At 39.5% G+C, this 19945-nt stretch overlaps 1 protein-coding gene across 1 annotated transcript in view; it reads right to left on the reverse strand.

The window, feature by feature from the left end:
* The window catches only part of HAPLN1 (hyaluronan and proteoglycan link protein 1), a 55048-nt gene that overhangs the window by 11196 nt on the left and 23907 nt on the right, over positions 1–19945 (reverse strand). The window contains exons 2-3 of the mRNA XM_064641260.1: positions 16576–16701; positions 5687–6058 (exon numbers count right to left, since the gene is read on the reverse strand). Of these exons, the coding sequence (XP_064497330.1) occupies positions 5687–6058; positions 16576–16675 (472 nt within the window). The 5' untranslated portion in view covers positions 16676–16701. The remainder of the gene's footprint in view (positions 1–5686; positions 6059–16575; positions 16702–19945) is intronic.

The raw sequence follows: 19945 nt of genomic DNA on the forward strand, positions 1-19945 counted from the left end.
ACTATTTTTCCAGAACTACATTTCCTCAGACAACCAATTCCTTGTACAGTACATGTGTCTGATTTGCATATACATGTAAAAAACCCACTAAAATCAGCAGAGGTGGGTAATTTTTAATCAAGATATAAGCTTGCATACTTCTAAAAACTGAGCAAGAATTAATTGAAAACTATTTAAACAGATTGGATTCCTTAAGATTTCCCAAACAACTTTTTAAAAGGGGTTAAGCATGTATATAAAGGTGTTACAAATCTGGGTTTGACAGTTTGAGATGTGATGTTTTCATAACATAAATATGCATTAAACTGTAATATTAGCTTTGGGTTATATTTGAGTAGACAGCATAGAAGCCCGTTTTTTGTTTGAGTTCATCTGCAGTACAAACCTGCAACTGATTAGCATTAATTTCACTCTACAGCTGGAGGTGGCCATGGGCAATTTTGCAGAGGAAAATTGACTGTGTGTGTGTTTTGTGCAGCTTTGCATGATCTTGCCTTTTTTGTTAATTTTTTTCCCTTTCATTCCCCTATGAAACCTAGCTGAAATTCATGGTTAGATCTTACTGTTCATCTTCCCTTCCTTACACTTTATCAGTGCTGAACTTTTGTTAACTACAGGGCGCCTTGTTCAGTCTTGGATCTTGCAAACCCATCAAGGGATAATCCATCCCACCTGTTCCTGAATGGACAAAAGCTGTTCCACAGCTTGTTATAGTTCCCTAAAGTGCAGACTGAATCTAAACTCCTGACTCCAGCCCTTTGTTCTGCCACTAGACAAAACACTCATGCCCAAATGCTAACAAACTCAGTTTAAAAAATGGAGGAAGACAAATCCTCTAGCACCAGAAGGTTAAAATCTGGTTAGTTCGTGGGAAGAGGGAGCTGAGGAGCTTTAACCTGACCTTTGTGATTCCTCTCCCTTCCTCAAGGAAGCAGCTGAGTGACATGTGGAGCCTGAGTGGGTATGGTAAAGTATGGGCTTCTCTCGCAAACCTATGGTGCTCTAGGGAAAGACCTCCTTAACTCCAAAAAGAAACAGGAAGATAAATAAAGATGAGACACATCAACTCAAAGTAGAATAAATCTGTTAGTGAAAGAGGAGGGATAGGTGATGCTTGCTGGAGGCACCTGTGACAAAGCAACTGTAGTTCAGAAAATTAATATTGTAGTGGAAATTAGGATTTCAACCAAATCAGAACATAAAAATTGGATGTACAGCTTATCCTCCCCGTAGGAATGCCTGTATTTCCATGAATGCCTTACATTCAAGTGCACAAACCTACAACTTTGCTCCAGCTACTGTGGTTTTTGGGTAACATATTTGTGTGTCCTCTGTAAGTCATTTGTATTTCAGAGTCTTCTATGCAGGTAACCCCTAAAACTTGGTGCAATTACTCAGTTGCTTCAGACACACTGTCAGTGCAAGGACCTTAGAAAGCTCAACTCCTGTAACAATTTATAGGTGTCTATTAAGCCAACACCACACACAATTAGCAGTTTTAAGAGTATTGACATGCAGGACAAAATAACAGAAATTTCTGTTGATCCATATGGGGGGGGAGGGGGAAAGGTATTTCCACAGCCAGGGTAAAGAAATGGGCTTCCTTGAGTTCTAGCCTGAGCAGAAAAGTAAGTTTTCTTGTAGCCAGTGTAAACAAGGGGTAACAGTAGGGTTTGCTATATACTATACTGTAGGGTACAGTTTTATGCTGGCAGGATCATACACTCAATGGCAAAATTTTTCCATGCTAGATTCCTAAAATTCTGTAAAAACTATTAAGTCCCTCATTTTCGAGGAGACTGTCTCCATTTTCTTGCCTGTCAGGGCTGTCAGATGTCTGATTACTCAGCTACAGGGTGGGCTGCCAGCTGTCAGCAGGTATCAAGCTCCCTAAAAACGAAACTGAGGGTTGAAATACTGTCCCTGAGGCCCACAGCATCCCATAACCATGCTGTCAGTGAGTTGCTTATTTCTGACATATAAAAGCATTGGAACTAGACTCGTCTGGCCTAAGGCATATTATTCCCTTATGTTTCTACAGCCTTTATCAAAATTTGAAGATTGTTGTCTTCCCTTGCTCTTCTTGGGCTAATATTAGCCCTAATTTTTTCAGCATTTTCCTTTTGGGTCATCATTTCCTGATAATTTTTTGAAATTTTATTTCTCCTGCATCTTTCAAGGACGATTTCCCACAGCATGTGCAAACACAGCTGTGTCTGCAAGGACTTGTTACCCTGTCACAGAAGAAATTACTGTCAGTCTGTCATGACTTACTCTTGTCAACCCCCAGCTGGTTTTTGCAAGAGTTTTTGCTCCATTCTAGGGATCAACAAAGTGTGTCTCATAAAACCAGTTTTTCAACAGAGTAGAACAGATTATCACCCAGAGAATGTTTTTTGTGCATGAATGTAACAGCAACACACAGAAGAAACAAATACAACATACAGCATTAGGCTAAATCTGATTTTTCCAGCTCTTGAGAGCACGGGGTTGGTTTCATATTGGCTTCAGCTTTGAATTCCCCCTTGCTTTAGTGACCTGAAGACCAAATCACTACTTTAGAAAATGACTGTTTTGACAGTTTGTAAAAATTTGTTTTTATGAAGCTTATGGATTTGTTTGAGCTATTTCGAACTACAAAGCCTGGTTTTGAAAGGGATGCCTTTTTTTTTTCTCCCTTGGATATAAAGGCTAACATACCTCTAAGCAAGATCATAAATGCTGATGGGTTTTGGTTCATGGAGAGCTACACAAACAGTTAACTTCTATCTAGAATATGCTTTCTACAGAGGTTTTGAAGACTCTATCTAGATCTTCATATTTCTGTCAGTGTGGATGTAAAAAGTAATTATTTTATAGCCTGTATTGCAATCTTAGTGTGTTCAGTCATCACCTCTCTCTGAAGACAGAAACTATTAAAAAATGTTTAATAGAATAAAAATTTGCCTTTAGCAGTTTAGCTTTGTATCGCTTTCTTTGTCACCTCTCCCATGGATCTCATGAAGGAACAATACACTCAACCTGTGCCTGAGGAATACACCCGAGAGCCAGTGCTGGAGCTTTCATGTGCCTGAGAAGCCAGACATACCACTGTGATGTAGTGAGATTCATTACAGTGCCAAGCATTCGCAAGAAAGTAAACTAGAAAAGCATTAACATAAAGAAAATTTAGTGTAGGACAGTAAAACATCATCATAAATGAAATGTAATGTAAGCTGAGAATTCTTTCTTTCCTTATGACTCTTGACAGGAATGCCTGCCCTTGGAGACCTTTTAATTTGTGAAGTATTTGACTTTCAGAATATTTAACAGAGAGTGTAAAACTCATGATCCATTTTTTTTATGTGTAGGAGAGGAGAAAGACCATTTCAGAGAGAAAATGGCTTTGGTGAGGAGGTCAATGCAGAGAATGTTCTGCTTTCTGCAGTACTTGACACTTGCAGCTCTTGGGCCCAGCCCAACCCTCCTGCACTTAGATCAGTCCTTGTACTTCAGGCTACAAGCAGGATGATAATCGTGGCATGACTGAATTGTTCTTAAAGCTACTGGTTGTGTAAAACTGCAGTGAATTCTAGTTCTGAACTTTTGCTGGTAGGCAGCACTGCCTCAGAAGTGGGGGGGAGGAGGAAATTCTGTATTCTGTATTAAATAACAGTGAAGAAAACATACAACAAAAATGTGACAAACACAGATTGGATCTAATTCCAACATTTTTTCAAAGCTAAATGTACTTAGCTATTTTGAACAGTTAATTTAATGACAACCCCAGAAGGCCTTCAAATCTAGTAAGAATAAAGCACCACAACAGGGGGAGAAGAAAAAAGGTCCAGTGAGGTAGAGATCAACAATTTTCATATTGATACATGAACATGCTTCCATCAAGCCAAAGCTGTGCTGCTTGTACAGGGACCTCACATGGGAGTCATCAGCTGCTCTGCACTGCTAGTGGGCATTCCTATATGTAAATGGCATTGTGTTGCTGTCAATTAACATCCTTAAGGCCAACATCTCAGGACATCAGGCTATTGATGCAAATCCTTCCACTGTGAGATTAACCTGATTATTTACAGCAGACATAGAATGTTGGAATGGGCTGATATATATTTTAATTTTTGTTCAAATTTGCTCAAATACGTTAAATTAATGTATTTGATGCCAGCACTATGTAAAGGTGCAGATGAGTTAAAAAAATAAGCACAGTGCCATGCAAACAGAGGGATATATTCCATCAGCTATATATATATCCATTGTAATATTAGTACATTTTAATACTCACCATTTTATTAGGAAACTGCAGTGTACTATAGACCCAGAATCACTGGATTTAGTTGACATAAGCAGGACTGACACTCTCCCTGCTCTTATCTCACTTGAAAGGTTAAGTTTTACCATGAGGTTTTGCAAAGGAGATGTTCCTGCCAGTGTAAGAAACATCACTCCATAATGTCAGAAAGGAACAGTCATACATCTTTCACATGTCTGACAAAAATCTTTTAAATCTTGTGTTAGCCAGACACTAGTTAAAATACATAAATTTTCCTTTGAATGTAGATTGGGACATACTTGGCTGAAGAAATATCATTCCTCCTATCCTTATGAATTTCTTATTTCGGAGGAGGGACCCTGACCTTGTATCCAATGGGCTGGTGCTGTATTACAAAAGACCACCAGTAAAAAGGGTAGAAGGTCTCCTTTTTTTTTTCACTGGCCTTATTCTATGCAGTAAAGATTCCTCATTTCTTTCTTACTCTATAATCAATCAAATATTGCCTTTCAGATACAGATTTCTTGTGTGTGCACTAGCATTTGTACCAAGCTCTCCTTTCCTTTTCTATAAGGATCCCTCTGGCAAGGTAAGTATAAGTGATGTGTCTTCATGAAACTTGTAGTTTACTCCTGTGTTAAATGCAGTGCTTTGGGGAAAAAAAAGGTGAAACACATTTATATACATTGAAACACATAACACTTACCTGAATTTCACAAGAAGGAAGACAAGTTAAATTTTTGGTCCTCTTTGAACCTATTTCCCTAATTTTTCAAATGATTTATGCTCTACTGTTTTCAAGAATATTGCTGAGGGAAATGCCTAGAGACTACACGTAGGAGTTGTCTTGACAGACAATACAGATCTATTTTGCATCAGTGCAAGGATGGAAAAACCCCAAAACCGGGGTGGCAGTGTGATATTGCCACCCCGATGAGAGAAGATTTTGGCTTGTTCTGCTTGTCTCTGGATAACTACTTTTTCATCTTTGCAAGAAAGATTTGTATTTGCTTGATAATTTAAAATGTCCTGAAGTTTTGTAAAATCACCATTAGGGGAAAATTTAATGTAATTTTGCCTAGGTAAAAAGATCCAGTGACTTCTACAAAATGACAGGAGCAAATTAAAAACACGTGGAGTTCTTCACACTATGTTTGCTCATTCTTTTTTGGCTCCTCTTACAAAAAGTCTCACTGGAAGCTGAATATGCTGTAGGCTTGCATAAGTTAGAGCAGCTCTAATGTTCTTCTAATTTATGATTGTTGTCATGGGCTGATTCCCCAGAGCATAGTGAATTCTGCTCCTCAGCTTGCTGTTATCACTGATAATACAATATCATCAGAACAAGGAGAAAAAAAATAATAAATCAGGTATTTAACACAGTGTAAATCTGACGTAGGGTATAACTCAGGTGGTACCTACCTTCCAGATTCAGAGTTACCACTGCCGTGTCATCCTCCAGTCCCTCAATCACCTCACACTTGTACCTCCCGTAGTCCTCCAGCATTATGTTTGTGATTACAAGGGAGGCATCATTCTCACTGCTCTCCCTCAGGAACACCCTCCCGTGGTAGCTCCCGTAGCTCTTCCTGTGGTGCCCCATGGCCACAAAAACATCCAGTTCCTTGAGGTAATCATAGGTGAGTTTGGTCCACTTGACCCGGATTTTGTGGGCTTCTGAGCCAGCTGTTGATGTGTGTTCATGGTAGAATTTACATGGCAGTGTGATATTGCCACCCCGATGAGAGAAGATTTTGGCTTGTTCTGCTACCACAAGTAGACGGGGTCCATTTTCTGCTGGGATTCAAGGAGAAGAACAAGGGAAAACACCCCCCCCAAGAATTAGTTTTCCTTTTACAAAATGGCTGTGATCAATGCCATAAAAATCATCAGCTATGTTATACATTAGGTCTGCAGGGTCATTAGGTCTGGAGTCATTTTCTACCTATGCAGTAGAAGTGTGGGTAAAGCAGTTGTAAATAATTATTTACTTAGCTGTAAATATGTCTGTGCCCACCCCACACAGGCAGAGGACATCCTATACACCCCACAGTCATGAAGATGGAGTTGTGTAAATATATTTACAGAGTTGTATAGCTGATGGATGAATGTCATCATCCATAAAAGGCTCCACACAAACTTTCCGTGTTTTCCTGTGGGTTGTTCAAGAGCTGTGTCTCAATGCTGTATATTTTTTTTCATTATTTAATTTTTCTCCATGGACTCAGCTTAGTCAGGCAACAGCATATAAACCTCCTCACAGTCTGGGATGCAGTGAATCCCACTCATAAATCAGAAAAACCATCGCAGTACCAAACAACACTATTTATATTGATGAAAAGTGTCAGCATAATTCTTAAATAAAAATTTTAGACATTTTCTATTTGTATTTTATTCTAACTCTTGAGCATGATTTCCTCTTCTGACCAGAGTAAGGAAGTTCAGTTTATCTTCAAATGTAAAATCTGATCCTCTGTTGCCCACTTTCTTCATCATCTCACTTGGTTTTTCCTCATCTGTTTTTTCTGATTTCCTTCCTACTCATCACTATTTTATCTCTGATATTTTGATCTCGCTTTTCACTCAAACCTGTATTTAACTGTCTGGCTCTGGCTCTTCTTCTCACCCCAGACTTCCTGCTTTCCTTCTCCCTACTAGGTCACTACAGCAGATGTTGCTCTGTGAAATTATTACACTTATGACAGTCAGCTGGAGCAGGTGCTCGCTTCCAATCCTGAGTCTCTGGGGTTTTTACAGGGAAAACTCTGGGAAATGCAGATTTCATATGGCAGTCAGCAAAAGTGTCCAAAAGTGGGAACTTTTGGTAACTCTTGCCTTTCAACTCATGCAAAGTTTGCAAAACTGATTCAGCAAGCTCAGTGATTCTGTTGGTGTTGCTGCCCTCGACCACTGAGACATTGACTGAAACCAGCAATGAATCAGCTCACTGGGGAAACAGTCTGCGTTAACAGGTTGTGAAGAAAGACTTTGCAATCCCCCATGTGCCTTCAGCAAGTAAGTATAACTGCTTAGAAACGTGATTCCTGGCTCTGACGTTCAGTCTGTCTCTCTCTAAATTCAGGAAAAAACATTTGGGATAAGCTCCCAGAAGCAGAGGCCGCTGAGAGAATGATCCTGTGAAGGCCAGCAGCAATTTTCTGCTGGTGTGTCCACAGCTGCAGGGGTTAAAGGGAGATGTTCAGATCTGTAGCTCATAAGTATCTCCAGACAGTCCCAGGCTTCTGAGCCTTGTTGACAGGTCTGCAGCTGAATAATATATTCACCTAAATTGCAGCCTCAGATGGATTTCACTCCCTGTCCACACTAACTACACCAAGTAGCAGAGGGGACACCAGGGTAATGCAGTATTTTATGGTTATACAAACACATTCAGGAGTGATAATTGCAAAGACAATCTTTCTGTGTCCAAATGTGCACCTGCTTAAGGAAAAGTAGGTATGACAAAGGTATAGCTCTTTGTCAGGAGGTGCTGTGTCAGGAGCATTTCTACTGCCTGTGTGGGACAAGGCCCCAGCTTCCTCAAGAATGAACAAGCTGGAGCACTGAAAGGTGTTTTACCAGGATGAGTGGCCTTCCGCCTAGTGAAAAATCATTGCTGCAGAGCAGATTCCCTGCAGCCACATATAACTGGTGTTCTTTCCCACTGCCTTTCTTCCCAGAGGCTTAGGACTGCTCCAATAACCCATCTTCCCCCTTTCAGAGGAAAGCATTCAAGGAGAGAGGTGAGGCAAGACACCATGGAAAGTGTTACCAACAGTTTACACAGAAGGAGGAGAAGGAGGAAAGTGAAGACAGCCAGCACAGTTTTTCTGTGAATTTTCCTGTTTCCTTGGGGACAAAGACATTCCACAGACTCCTGTACACCTTGGGAGGAGAAATGTTATGCTTTGGGGTGCTTATTACCGAGAAATCCGAATAAGAGCTCAACTATGTCGGGTCTTTCATACTGGAATGGTCAAATTAATACATATTAGCAGGAGGGAGAGTCTGACTCAGGCTGCTAATGCTCTGTCTTTCTAACAACAGCTCTCCTCTGCCAGCAAGGCGTGGAGATCTGCCTAGAGCACTGTCATCTCTGATTCCATTGTCAGGATCCTAACGGGGTGGTGTTTCCCAGCTCTTCTGGCCCTTTGCAGCAGCCATTACCTGATGACAACCTGGGAAAGGAGAGAGAAACCCGGCTTTTCTCATTGCAGATCATCTCTCAAGTCCCTGGAGACTCCAAGGGAGATGCAACAGTTGAAATATGCCTGCGCCCTCGAGTGTTCTAAAAGCCAGTTCTTTTTTACACAAAATGAGATGATGTGCCCTTCTGGCAGAAAATTATATTGTTGCTGCTCCCAGATGTAGGAGGAGAGGAAGAATCTCTGGCTTTCGAGGCAAAGAAAATATCAGACTGGGGAATGATGCATAGCTTCTGTTTGGGCTAGAGGATACGCAAACAGCAGGGATTCAGGATTAAAAATTAGATGATTGGGGTTTGGCAAGAGGCCAAGAGGTCTTTACTGTGCCGTAGCCAGTCAGAAGCAGGGCCAAATTGACCTAACTGCACATTTTTGGGGGTGTGGCAAAAAGAATGGTCTCGGTCTTCCTGGAATTGATGAATTAAAAAAACCCAAAACATCAAATCACAACAAACCAAAGACAGAGCAAAACAGAATCTCTTAATTTACAATATGTTTAGCACTCTGGATGCAGCTCTCTGGCTTACTGCTGTGAAAGTCAGCTCAAATGAGTAATGACTCCTACTTCCTGGGATCCTTAATACAATGAGAACTGATTTGTTGTGATCTGGTCATGGAAGATGGAGTTAACACTTTTTTGAAGGGTTGTCAGAGTAGCTCCCTGACTGATTTCCTCATGGTGTTTCTGACAAGTCTCTGCCTCCTGAATAAAATTATTTTTGCTTCTAAATGGCAGGAATATCTAAACAAAGACAACAAGAAGGAAGGCATGGGACACATGAGTGTTGTCACAAAGTCTAGCATGTCACATGAAGAAGATAACAGTTCTTTTTCCCTAGAAGTAGCATCAGAGAATTTATAAGGTGAATGGCCAAACAACTGTAAGCTCTGAAAACCCCAAATTAAAGAGGTTTTAACCTGTTTAACAGGAGCTGTCTACAACAGGATGGTTTGGATCCTTGCTGGAGACAAGGCAGATCACTGGCTTGGCCACTTCAGAGCCTCAGAGGGTGGACAAACGGTCCTACAAAACTTCCAGCTGCTCCTTCTCTTGGGAACCAGAGGTGGCAACAGCCTGGTGATTGGCTCTGGTTTCAGCTCCAAGGGCAGAAGCAGGATGAGAAAGGTTTCCCAGGTCGGGCTTTCACCCTTCCAGGTGTATTTTGCATTGTAAGACAGGCAATAACTAAGCTGTTAAAACAGGACTAGGCACCACTCGTGACTAATTTGCTGTATTTTTTCCACTCCTGCTTCCCTACTATGGATTCTGACAGGCTGTGGCCTTTAGTTAATTCTTGTGGTACGATTAGATGGATGACGAAGGCAGCATAATCCAGATACAGCCAAGCCAGCTAAAAGAGAGCTTGTCCAAGCTGTAGAAGATGTCCAGCTGTGCAGGATAACACGCAACTCTGGGAGCTGCTTTCCCAGGGAAAAACTGTGTCCCACAGATGAAAAGTTACTTAAAAACTTCCTTTGTAACTCAGTGGTGCCAAATCAAACAGGTATATACTGCAGGTGAAAGAGTATCTTACAGCCTTAAGTAATGAGGCACTGCAGCAGCAAACTGTCCACCTGTTCTATCCTCTCCCTTTCTATTTCCTTGGCTTATTGGTTTAGTTCCAAATTTTAGTGCTGGACACATTTTAAGATATTTTTTTTTGTCTTTTCAGTGGTGACTTTTGGGTTGTGCCAGGTTTTTTTATTATTGTTTGAGCGGGTTGGTTTTGGTTTGGGTTTGGGTTTTTCTTTGCCGTGCAGTTTTCTTCTTTTTCCTTTTTTAATTTTTCCCTCTTAACTGGCTTCTGTACTCAAGAAGGATAGCGAGTCAGGTTTGTAAGGCCAAGAACACAGTGTGGGGCAGAGGGAATGGGTCACACCACAACCCTTGGCAAATAGCCTTATCCACTTTATCCACCAGTAATGTCCACAAGCTTATGCTGACCTGGCTACGAAACTTGATTATTCCCACATTTTAATGGAACAACTTAAAAAGTGGTGGTAGAGAACAAGACACGCATTTTTACAGGGGAAAAAAAATCATAAGGTCACATCATAGATGTGTTTAGTCAGATAATGTATTGCCTAAAGGTTCCCACTGTTAGCAAGCCCTTAGGTTGATAATATTGTTTGCCATTCTACCTTAAATAAACACAGAGTTGTTTCTTGCTTTCCTGTGGTGTTACCAGGGTCTTGAGCACAACTCTCACGCTAAAATATCCTCACTCTTCCCATAGCACTGGCATCTTGTGATCCTAACATGCTTACGTAACAGCCATAAATAATTTATGTGATAACAATAATTCCCACTTGCTATAATATCTAAAGAAAGCGCATTATTGATATTGTTGTATATGGATCTATTATTCAGAGAATCCTGAGGGAAGAACATGAGGAAGAATTACACACACACTTTTTTCCACATACTTCTCGCACATTTTTTCTATCTGTGTTTTAACTAACTAACTTTTTACTGTTGTTTTTGGGAAAAAAAGATGTAAGAACTTTTGTATATCATCTGTAAAACTAGTAAAAGTTGTTCTTTTTTGGCTCAAGGATTAATGTCATTTTGATTGTGCCATGAGAAAAAAAAAAAACAGGCTCCAAATTCCGTATTCTTACCTCTAATCTGACAGGACAGAATACTCCCTACACATTCCTTTTAAGTTTAATTGGTAAGAGAGATATTAGATAAATCTTAGTTAAAAACTTCAGTTTCCAAATAATAGTACAGCTAAAAATACCTGTTTTATAAATGGCGGAGAAGAAATCTGTCTTTATAACAAAGACATTACAAGATTGAGATAAAACATTTTTAAGCAGATTCCACCTACTCAATTTGAGTAACAAGTTGGGAGGAACTGTTAAAGAGGCCATATTAACTCAAGTTTATGTTTCTGGGAGACCTAAGAGCACATAAACCCATCAGGGAAATAACAAACTTCAGCTCCTCTAAATTACTACCTCTAATAAAATTTAAGTATGTTTTGCTTTGGTATAGATAAATTTCATGAAGATCAGGGCTCATAGAGCAGAACAGAACAGAAATCATGATAATGTCTCCGCACAGGAGTAAATCTTCAGGGGTGGCATTAAGACTGACAAAACCAAAATATTACACATAAATGCTGAGGAGGTTTTCCAGTTCTTTAATTAACTTTAAATTATATATATATATATATATATATATAAAATATGGAATTAGACTGATGAAACAAGTAAAGGCAAATTAATAATTTAAATTTATGCTTCATGTAAATAGTTTTGCTGCTGTAATAATATTTTACAACCCAAATATCCTCATACCTATTGCTTAAGGACTGATCCTGAACATGAAATCCTGAATGCCTTTAATAAAAGCGCTATGAAAATAGGAGGTGAGGCTGCTCTTTGCTGTCATTTCTATCACCTGCTGGTGCAACAGACCACAATCTGTAGAGCAAAACATGATGTCTGGATGTCAAAGGAGCAGCTCAGTTACAAGAAGAGAAAGCACAATGGATCATGGCATTACCTAAACAGTCCTGAATGGCAACAAAACTATGAAGAAATTTTAAGTGGAAAAGATAAAGGCAAGAAAATGGAAAGAAGTGACAGACAAAATCATTGAAGAAAGGAAAAATGCAGAAATCTGGGCCAAAGGAAGGAAGCCTAAAGGAAAGTGGAAAAGCATAAAACTTGGGAAGACAAGAATTAGTGTAAGAGGTCATTTTAATAGTGCATTTAATCTCTTATCATGTTTTTTTTTTTTGGCTAGTCTAGAAAGTCTATGAAGCTTCTTTCTCTCTGTTGGTGCTGGCCTGTTTTGTAAAAAGGGAAGTGGGCTCATTATAATGCAGAACAAGTTAATCAATTATTTTTCCTTTTTTATTGATTATTTGATTTACCTTTTTGTTTGTGTGTGTGTGTGTGTTTTGGGATTGTTTGTTTCAATAGGGTGGTATTAGAAAGTTTTCCATCCATTCCATGTGGGCACACTTTTTTGGTGTGTGCAGAGGTCTTGATAGGCAAAGGGATGCATTCTTGTATCTCAAAGGTAAAGAAACGCTGCATAATACAAATGTCTCATATCCAGAGAAAAGCTAAAATTTTAAATGTTGATCCTTCTCAAACCAAACTTTGTGTTCTCATCGCCGCCCTTTCTTGTTGTATTTCTAAAACCAGAAAAAACTGGAGTAATTTCTAGGCTCTGGCTCACCTCAGGTAATTGACTTAGCAATTAGTGCAATGTCTTGGTCAACTTTGCTTATGTTGCAGAGCAGCTACACACAGAAGGAATGCTCTTATCTGTGAAGGGTATTCTGCCTCTTTGGGTAATTGGTCAGCAAGTGGCACCATGAATAGTTTAGGGAGATACACAAAGTGAGCACTGGGAAGAGTTGTCCTCTCTCAAGTGTCACAGAGTCCTCCAAAAACCTTGTCTTCAAAAGAAAATATGAGTCTCTAATCGCACTGATATGCTTAGAGCAGTGTTTTCTTGTTGTGGGCATTTAAGTAGATAGGGGATACTTTAATCCCATTTTTTCATTCACCGAACGATTTCTTCATTTATAATTATGACTTTTTCTAAAGAGTGGAACTGGTATCCCCCTAAGGCACACAGAGTTTTTCTGGGGTGAGGGGGACAACACATCTTCTTTAAATTCAGTACTCTCACTTTTTTATCTAAAAAAAGTGAAACTAGAATGATTTTTTTATCCAGACAAACTACCAGAGGAAGGAGATATGGTCAGGCAGCCTGGGATAACAGAGCAGCCTGACCAAAACCATGAAATCCACCACTGGCTTCAGCAAGGAAAATCAAGTCACAGGTGAGATAAAATGCACCTTAAGATATTTTTATAAACTTTGTCCTCAGTATTGGAATAAAACCAAAGAAGAAGAAGATAGAAACAAAGCAATTGGGCCAGAGGAAATGAGCTGAAAGGAATATTGTGAAAAGCTGGGAGGTAAAACAATACAGTCTATAAAGCAGTTCATTCTGACTCACAAATGCTAAGTTTGAGAGAGATGGGAGGAGTTTTTAACAGTAATGGAGGGACAGCAAATTGGGGTAAGTAGACCTGGTGGTAGAGGTATGACCTCATCTGTCACTTTAAGACAGTACCATATATTTCTACATGGCAGTAAAATAACAAATACATGTAAGAAAAGTAATTCAACTATTAACAATTTGATTAGTCCAACTTTAACAGCATTCAGGGCCTTAGAACAATCTTTGAAGGGAAATTGTTGAAGAACAGATACAAAGTACTAGAAAGAGGGATAAAATGCAGTAGATACTTACCAAGGGGTGTCAGACTAGTTTGATATCAGCTATATACTAAAAATAAATGTATAAGTCCAGGGAAATGTGATATATCAGTTGCCTGCAGCTCAGGGTGATAATGGACAATACATGAAAAAGGCCAGTGGACTGTCTCCTGTATAATATCTGAGTCTTTAATATTTCCACTAATTTTACCTTAAAAAATAATCGTGACTATTGAATTAATTAAATTTTCACATAGCATATTAAACAACACCGAAGGGAAGGGAGTGGATATTTAGAAAGTCTGAAGAAAGAAGGGTGAAAAAAGTATGATAACATTTAACGCGAAATGTGTAGTCTAGATTTTTAAGCCCCAGTATGAAGACTTGTTGATATAAAGCTTCTGCTTGTTAGTTGCAAGTGACAGTGAGGGACATTGACTGCTAAATACTGTCTATCACAAGAGATTACTAACCAGCATTGCAGTGCAGGTGGGAAGAATGCAAATTTGATCCAAGGTCTGAAGAACAATGCATTGTTATCCGGAAAACAAAAATACTAAAGGCAGCCAAAGATTTTATTTGGAATAAAATCCTGGCTGGGTGCACCCAAGGAATATGGATTTGAATAAGAACCAGTGTAGAGATGAACTGCTAACATTTTCAGGTCACAATATCAAATTATAATTGTAATCTGGAGGTTATACACTTAGAGAAGAATTTGAAAAAGTATACTCAAACGATAGCTGTTAGGATATGGTGTTATTAATATTTTAAAGTGAACATCAAAGAAGACAAAGTGTTATTTGCAGCTAAAGAACAACAGTAGGGGAAGCATAAGGCCATACAATAAACGTGGAGAATTAGGAGAGTATTTTTCATACCAGAAAAGCCGAGTGCAGTCAGGAGATCTGAATCAACCTTTTTTATGAAATTAAACTTAGCCTGCAGGAGATTACATGAGGTAAAGAATGGGGAATATAAGAGAGTTTCCTTCACTGCCTCCAGAAATCTCTTTGATTTCTATGTAGGAATTAACTACACAACATTCACCCACACCTTTTGTAATTCCAAGGTATTCCCAGGCATGCAATCCAGGAGTAGACTAGCTACACATCTCTTGGATTTCAGATGAGGAGAGGGATACCAGACTTGTTAATGTGATAAAAAATACCTTTTGTATGAAGCTACAACACATATGTTCCACAGTGTTCCCTGATCTCCAGCCCATTTCCAGGTGTAGAATATTGTGTTTATGCAGCTTTGGGGAGGGAGGAATCCCAACCCTGATGGAATTCCACAATGCAGAGAGGAATAACAAAAATTACATGTGAAAATGGCAAGTCCCAGGCAGCTTTTTTCTCTCTGATTTGTGGTCTGTGTATTTCAGAGCCTGAACTCGACGATGTACAAAGCTTATGGTAGAGCCCAAATTTAAGGCTTTATCCAGCTTTCCTTGTAAGAAGAAACTCCTGAGGTACAGGTGAGTTTCCATGGACCAGGAGAAAGGTCCATCTTGAAACTTCTGTCAGTTTTGAACTATTTGGCACTTGCACTGTACACATGCTGAAGAGTTGCTGATAAGTGAATGTATGACTTGTGAATTACACTGAACTGCTGACTAGTCCACTAAGTTAACCCTCCAAAAGAGATAAAGTTCAGAGAAGAGAAGCTGCATTATACAAAGGAAAGGTAAAATGTATGTTTATTAGAGATTGATGTCTAATTTGAAATTTGCCCTGGGGATCAAATGTTCATCATCTCACAACAGTTGTATGTCTTCATTTTGATCTAAGACATTCATTTGACCTTCATCCTGAGAGTTTACTCAGAGGGAAGGCAGCTCCTTTTTATTCCTTGTTTGACCTTGACAATGCCAGCGCTTATTTTAATAAGTGCAGGGTAGCTTTAACTTCTATGACTTTCCTGTGAACTTTTAAATGCTCAGCCTTCCCCAGTAACCTGCTCGACCTTGGTAATTCATATTTCCACAAACACTCAAATAACAAAATTTGCCAGCTGTTGAGAGAAAGAATCAAATTTTGAAGAGAGAGGGAGGGGGGGGAACAATAATTCTGTGCTTCTTAATTTTGCAGAATTTATTTAAACCAGCCCTGAGAAACACAGGAGTGAAAGCAGGAAAATTCTATTCATTCTGCCTGTCCTAACAGCATAAACCCCCTATTTTTTCTTATAGAGGATGACCCTCAGTGACTGAAGCTGGGACTTTAAAAAACAGCTGCATTTTGCTGCAGACTCAAATCCTGCTACAGCTATAAGCTCTGGGATTCAAACATGAACCAAACAGGATTGTGCAGGAGGCCAGGATAATATTTAGTGTGAATTAAAGGTATGAGGAAAGGCACATTTCTATTGGGGTAAGTTACTTTTTTTTTTTGGTTTAAATTGTGAAAATACGATCTCAAATGTGCTGAGCCTTTTTAAATAATACACAGCAATAAATTTCTGTACTGTGAAGAACTATGTATGGCAGATGTCTTAAAATCAAATCTACTTCCCAATAAACTTAAGTATTTCAACCCACTGCAGTTCCTTGTTACTTTAGGATGCATGCTTTTTGCCTTTGTCTTAAATCATGCTGTACTTTACTCACTAATATTTGCAAGGTTTTGACTAAGTGCTATTAAACAGTGCAATTTTCATTTTTTTTTACTTTCCTTAGGAGTAAAAATAATGCAACAGTACCAGAAAAGAAAAGGTTTGGTCATCAGCAATAATAATACTTAAAAACAGTGTGGCAGCATAAAAAAATAATAAATAATGAATCATTAAGCATATTATTCTGTCTCCCTCAACAACATGAAGATACTGGTATTTTCTCATGTGTTTCCTTACCTTGAATGTGAACAACTCGTTCATGCTCCAGACTAGACTTGTCAGGATGAGGTTCAGCCCAGCAGACAGAAATCAGCACCAGAAAAAGTAGATTCTTCATCTTTAAAGCCAAAAGAATCTTCTTCACTGTAAGGGCATCACATAAGGGGAGGCTTGTGAATTTTTGGAAACCTTTGCAGTATTGCACTGCACAATTTGTTAGAGCAGTGATCTTATGAGGGTTTGTAAGGTATTTAACCCACTCAGCTAAGATTGTTAGAACATCTGCTAATTTTTTGGGTGTGAAGGTTAGACTTTTTATTGTGGACTTTAATCAAATGAAACTGGCAATCCATATTTAACTCTGCCTGTGCAGAAATACAGCACAAAAAAATGAGAGTGCACAGACAAATATTCCTAAACCAAACTCCTTGCAAGACCATACCTGAGCAGTATCTGCATTTCAAAACAGGTTCTGGTGTACTTTTGCTTTTCCAGACCTACTCTAGACCTGGTCTGAACATACAATTAAAACAATCAAAGCTGTATCACTGTATCTATATCCACTGCATGATGTAATTTGCTGGTGATAGACTTTCAAGATTAAAACAACCTTCTTGTAGGATTTGGCAATTCAATCAAGGCTGCAATTTAACTTAACTGTCAGGGTGGCAAGGTTGCTTGAACTAAGTAGTAAAATGACAAAACATTTATTAGGCTGACTAGAAAGATCCATTTTATTTCAGATCCATTTACCATCTTAAAAGATGCCTAAGTTACACAATGAAATGTTTGAAACCATGCACAAAGTTGGGTTAGGTTAGTGTTGTATATGCTGCCACTGCAGTTGCCCTGATTGATTTCTCATTCATTTCTACCTAGAATGCTGACGCACTAACTTAGCGTGCCAGGTAGGGTCTCTGCAGTCAGCAGAGCTCAGCGCTGCAGGGAAAATCTCTGCCAGCCTCTGAGAAGTAATTAGGCAAATGAAGACCTGATATAGAAAAGGAGGCATAAAATACAAGAGGTTGGTTTTATGTAGAGGGTTTGGACTGCTGTGTGTTTTATAGCTATACGTTTCATTACTCTTATTTCTTGAAATAAAAGAGAGCTATTTCCCAGCTTTGCCTTTCAAGAGACTAGGGTTTTTTTTCCCCCAATCATCAGATAATGGCAGCATTATTAATATACTTTCTAATGCAGAGATAATATTCCCCCCATTTTCTCTATCAGATTTAGAAACACATAAAATGCGCAGGGTACTCAGCCAAAACCAGGTTCAAGGTGTGAGCTTCACAAACAGTCCCTGTCCCCAGACAGACACAAGCAGTGAATTGTTTCAAGTCTAGATCCAAATACTGTAATATGAACCAACCCCTACTACAGACTGAAATGCAGAAATGTCATTGCCATTTTTTTCATATCAGAACATGCCTGTTACTTGCCTGCCCTTCCATTTCTTCAAAACCAGTTTGGGAGGGAGATCAAAGCCAATTCAGCATCCCTTAATCCTTTCTGTGGAGTGTCTAGAGGCAGCACAAGTGCTGCCTGCACACTGTTTTCCAGGTAGTCCACGCTCAGTAACTTAAGGCCACTCCCTCTTTCCTGGAAAGCTTGAGAGGCTGGTGACCTCCATTCTGGAGAGCAAGGACATATGTGGCTCCCTCTAGAGCACACCAGAACGAGCCTGGGCTGTCTGAAGGGTCACACAAAGGCAGCTGGGTGTTCCTCCTGCACTAGGGACTGTTGGCCTGGCTGCTTGGGAGGGCAGGACATGCTGGGGTAAAGACACACTGCTCTGTCACTCACAAACCCCATACCAGCCACACATGTATTTCCTCCAAGAGTCAAAAATGCTTTGGGTTTGGGGTCTATGTTTTTTGGCTGTTGACTAATATCTATCTAATTTACCTATCTAATTCTTTCTCTCCTGGGCCCAGTGAGTAGGAGCAAAGCCCACAGGGGCTCTGCAGAACTGCCCTGGGAGAGCTTTAACTGCTCATTAACACTTGGCTTCTACCTCTCACCATAAACCTGCTCTTTTCTGTGGCAGTAGTGAAAAGAAATAGTCACATAACCATATTATATGACCTTTCTTGGAGACGGCATCTCCATCTCCACCAAGCTCTAAATGCACAGGGAGTGAAGCTCTGTTGAGGAGTAAGATTTGCCTCCTGGTTACATGGATGGAGAAATCCACATATGCCTCCCTTCCTTGTCAAAGTCTCCCTCATGGGGGAAATTCCTCCATGTAGCACCATCAGGGGGTGATTGTCAGAACAAATAGTTTCAGGTTGAGTGTGATGCGCTGAGGGCAGCAGGATATACCTTTCAGTGATATTTACCTGTACCTTCAAGCAAATACCCTGTTACTCTACAGAGTTTATGTGACAGCATCACACAGGCAGGATGAGTGATAGGTCAGTGATGACTTGAAGATCTGTTTTTCCTTTTCCTCAAATATCCTAGATGTGGCTGGACAGTTTTATACCGTTCATGCCACAGATATGGACAAAATCAACCTTATGGTTACAGACTGACACATTTGATTCTGTGGTTTTTCTGGAGCAATATACCCAAGATGGTGGTGCTTTAGATTTGTTAATAGGCACAGATTATGCCAAGTGCAACAGCAGCTGAGAAAATATGTGTATCTGATGTGAGTTACAACCTTGTACCACTCTTCTCCTGGGATTCCTCACAATGGGAGCCACGGCATCAAGCCAGAGACACTTTACCAGGCCAAGAATCTGACCCCTGGTGTTTTGTGGATTATCCAAAAAGCAATTAGCCATAGGAATTCACATCCTCAGTTCTAGCCAAAGCTCCATTTCTGCAGCAGTCTGGGAAGACCTCAGGGGAGACATGATAGGTGTGGATGTTTCCATATTAAAATTAATAAAATCTTGGCTGGAAGAATGATTTTTTTTTTTTTTTGTAAGAAATGGTAATGATTAGTCATACTTAAGAAATTCACACTAGTTTCAATTACTGCAGTTTATGAATCTGCTGTCTCTCTGGACAGGGACACATAGAAGCTGAGAAGTGGTTTTTAAAGGGAGACTTCAAGGCTCAGGGAAGTGTTCAAGGTCACTGTACCTTCAGTGTTTAAATTCTAAAGAACTCTCCATTCTCGCACACAATTTGAAATTTTGACAGTAACTACCATTTTGTCACACTTACCCAGTCATAATTCATCTACTACTGGCAAAACTAAAAGGTTGTAAAACACCAATGTTTGTGTTTATGTTAAATATTATTTAACATAACGTTCCAAAAATTAACAGAATGCCATGAGGTAATTCAACTGCATAAGGGACAGGCATTTCTCTGAAAGGCAGAATACTGAAAAATAGCATTACATACCAATGTCTGTTCTTAATAAAATATT

Source organism: Pseudopipra pipra, chromosome Z (assembly GCF_036250125.1).
Source record: "Pseudopipra pipra isolate bDixPip1 chromosome Z, bDixPip1.hap1, whole genome shotgun sequence".
Classification (NCBI taxonomy): Eukaryota; Metazoa; Chordata; class Aves; order Passeriformes; family Pipridae; genus Pseudopipra; species Pseudopipra pipra.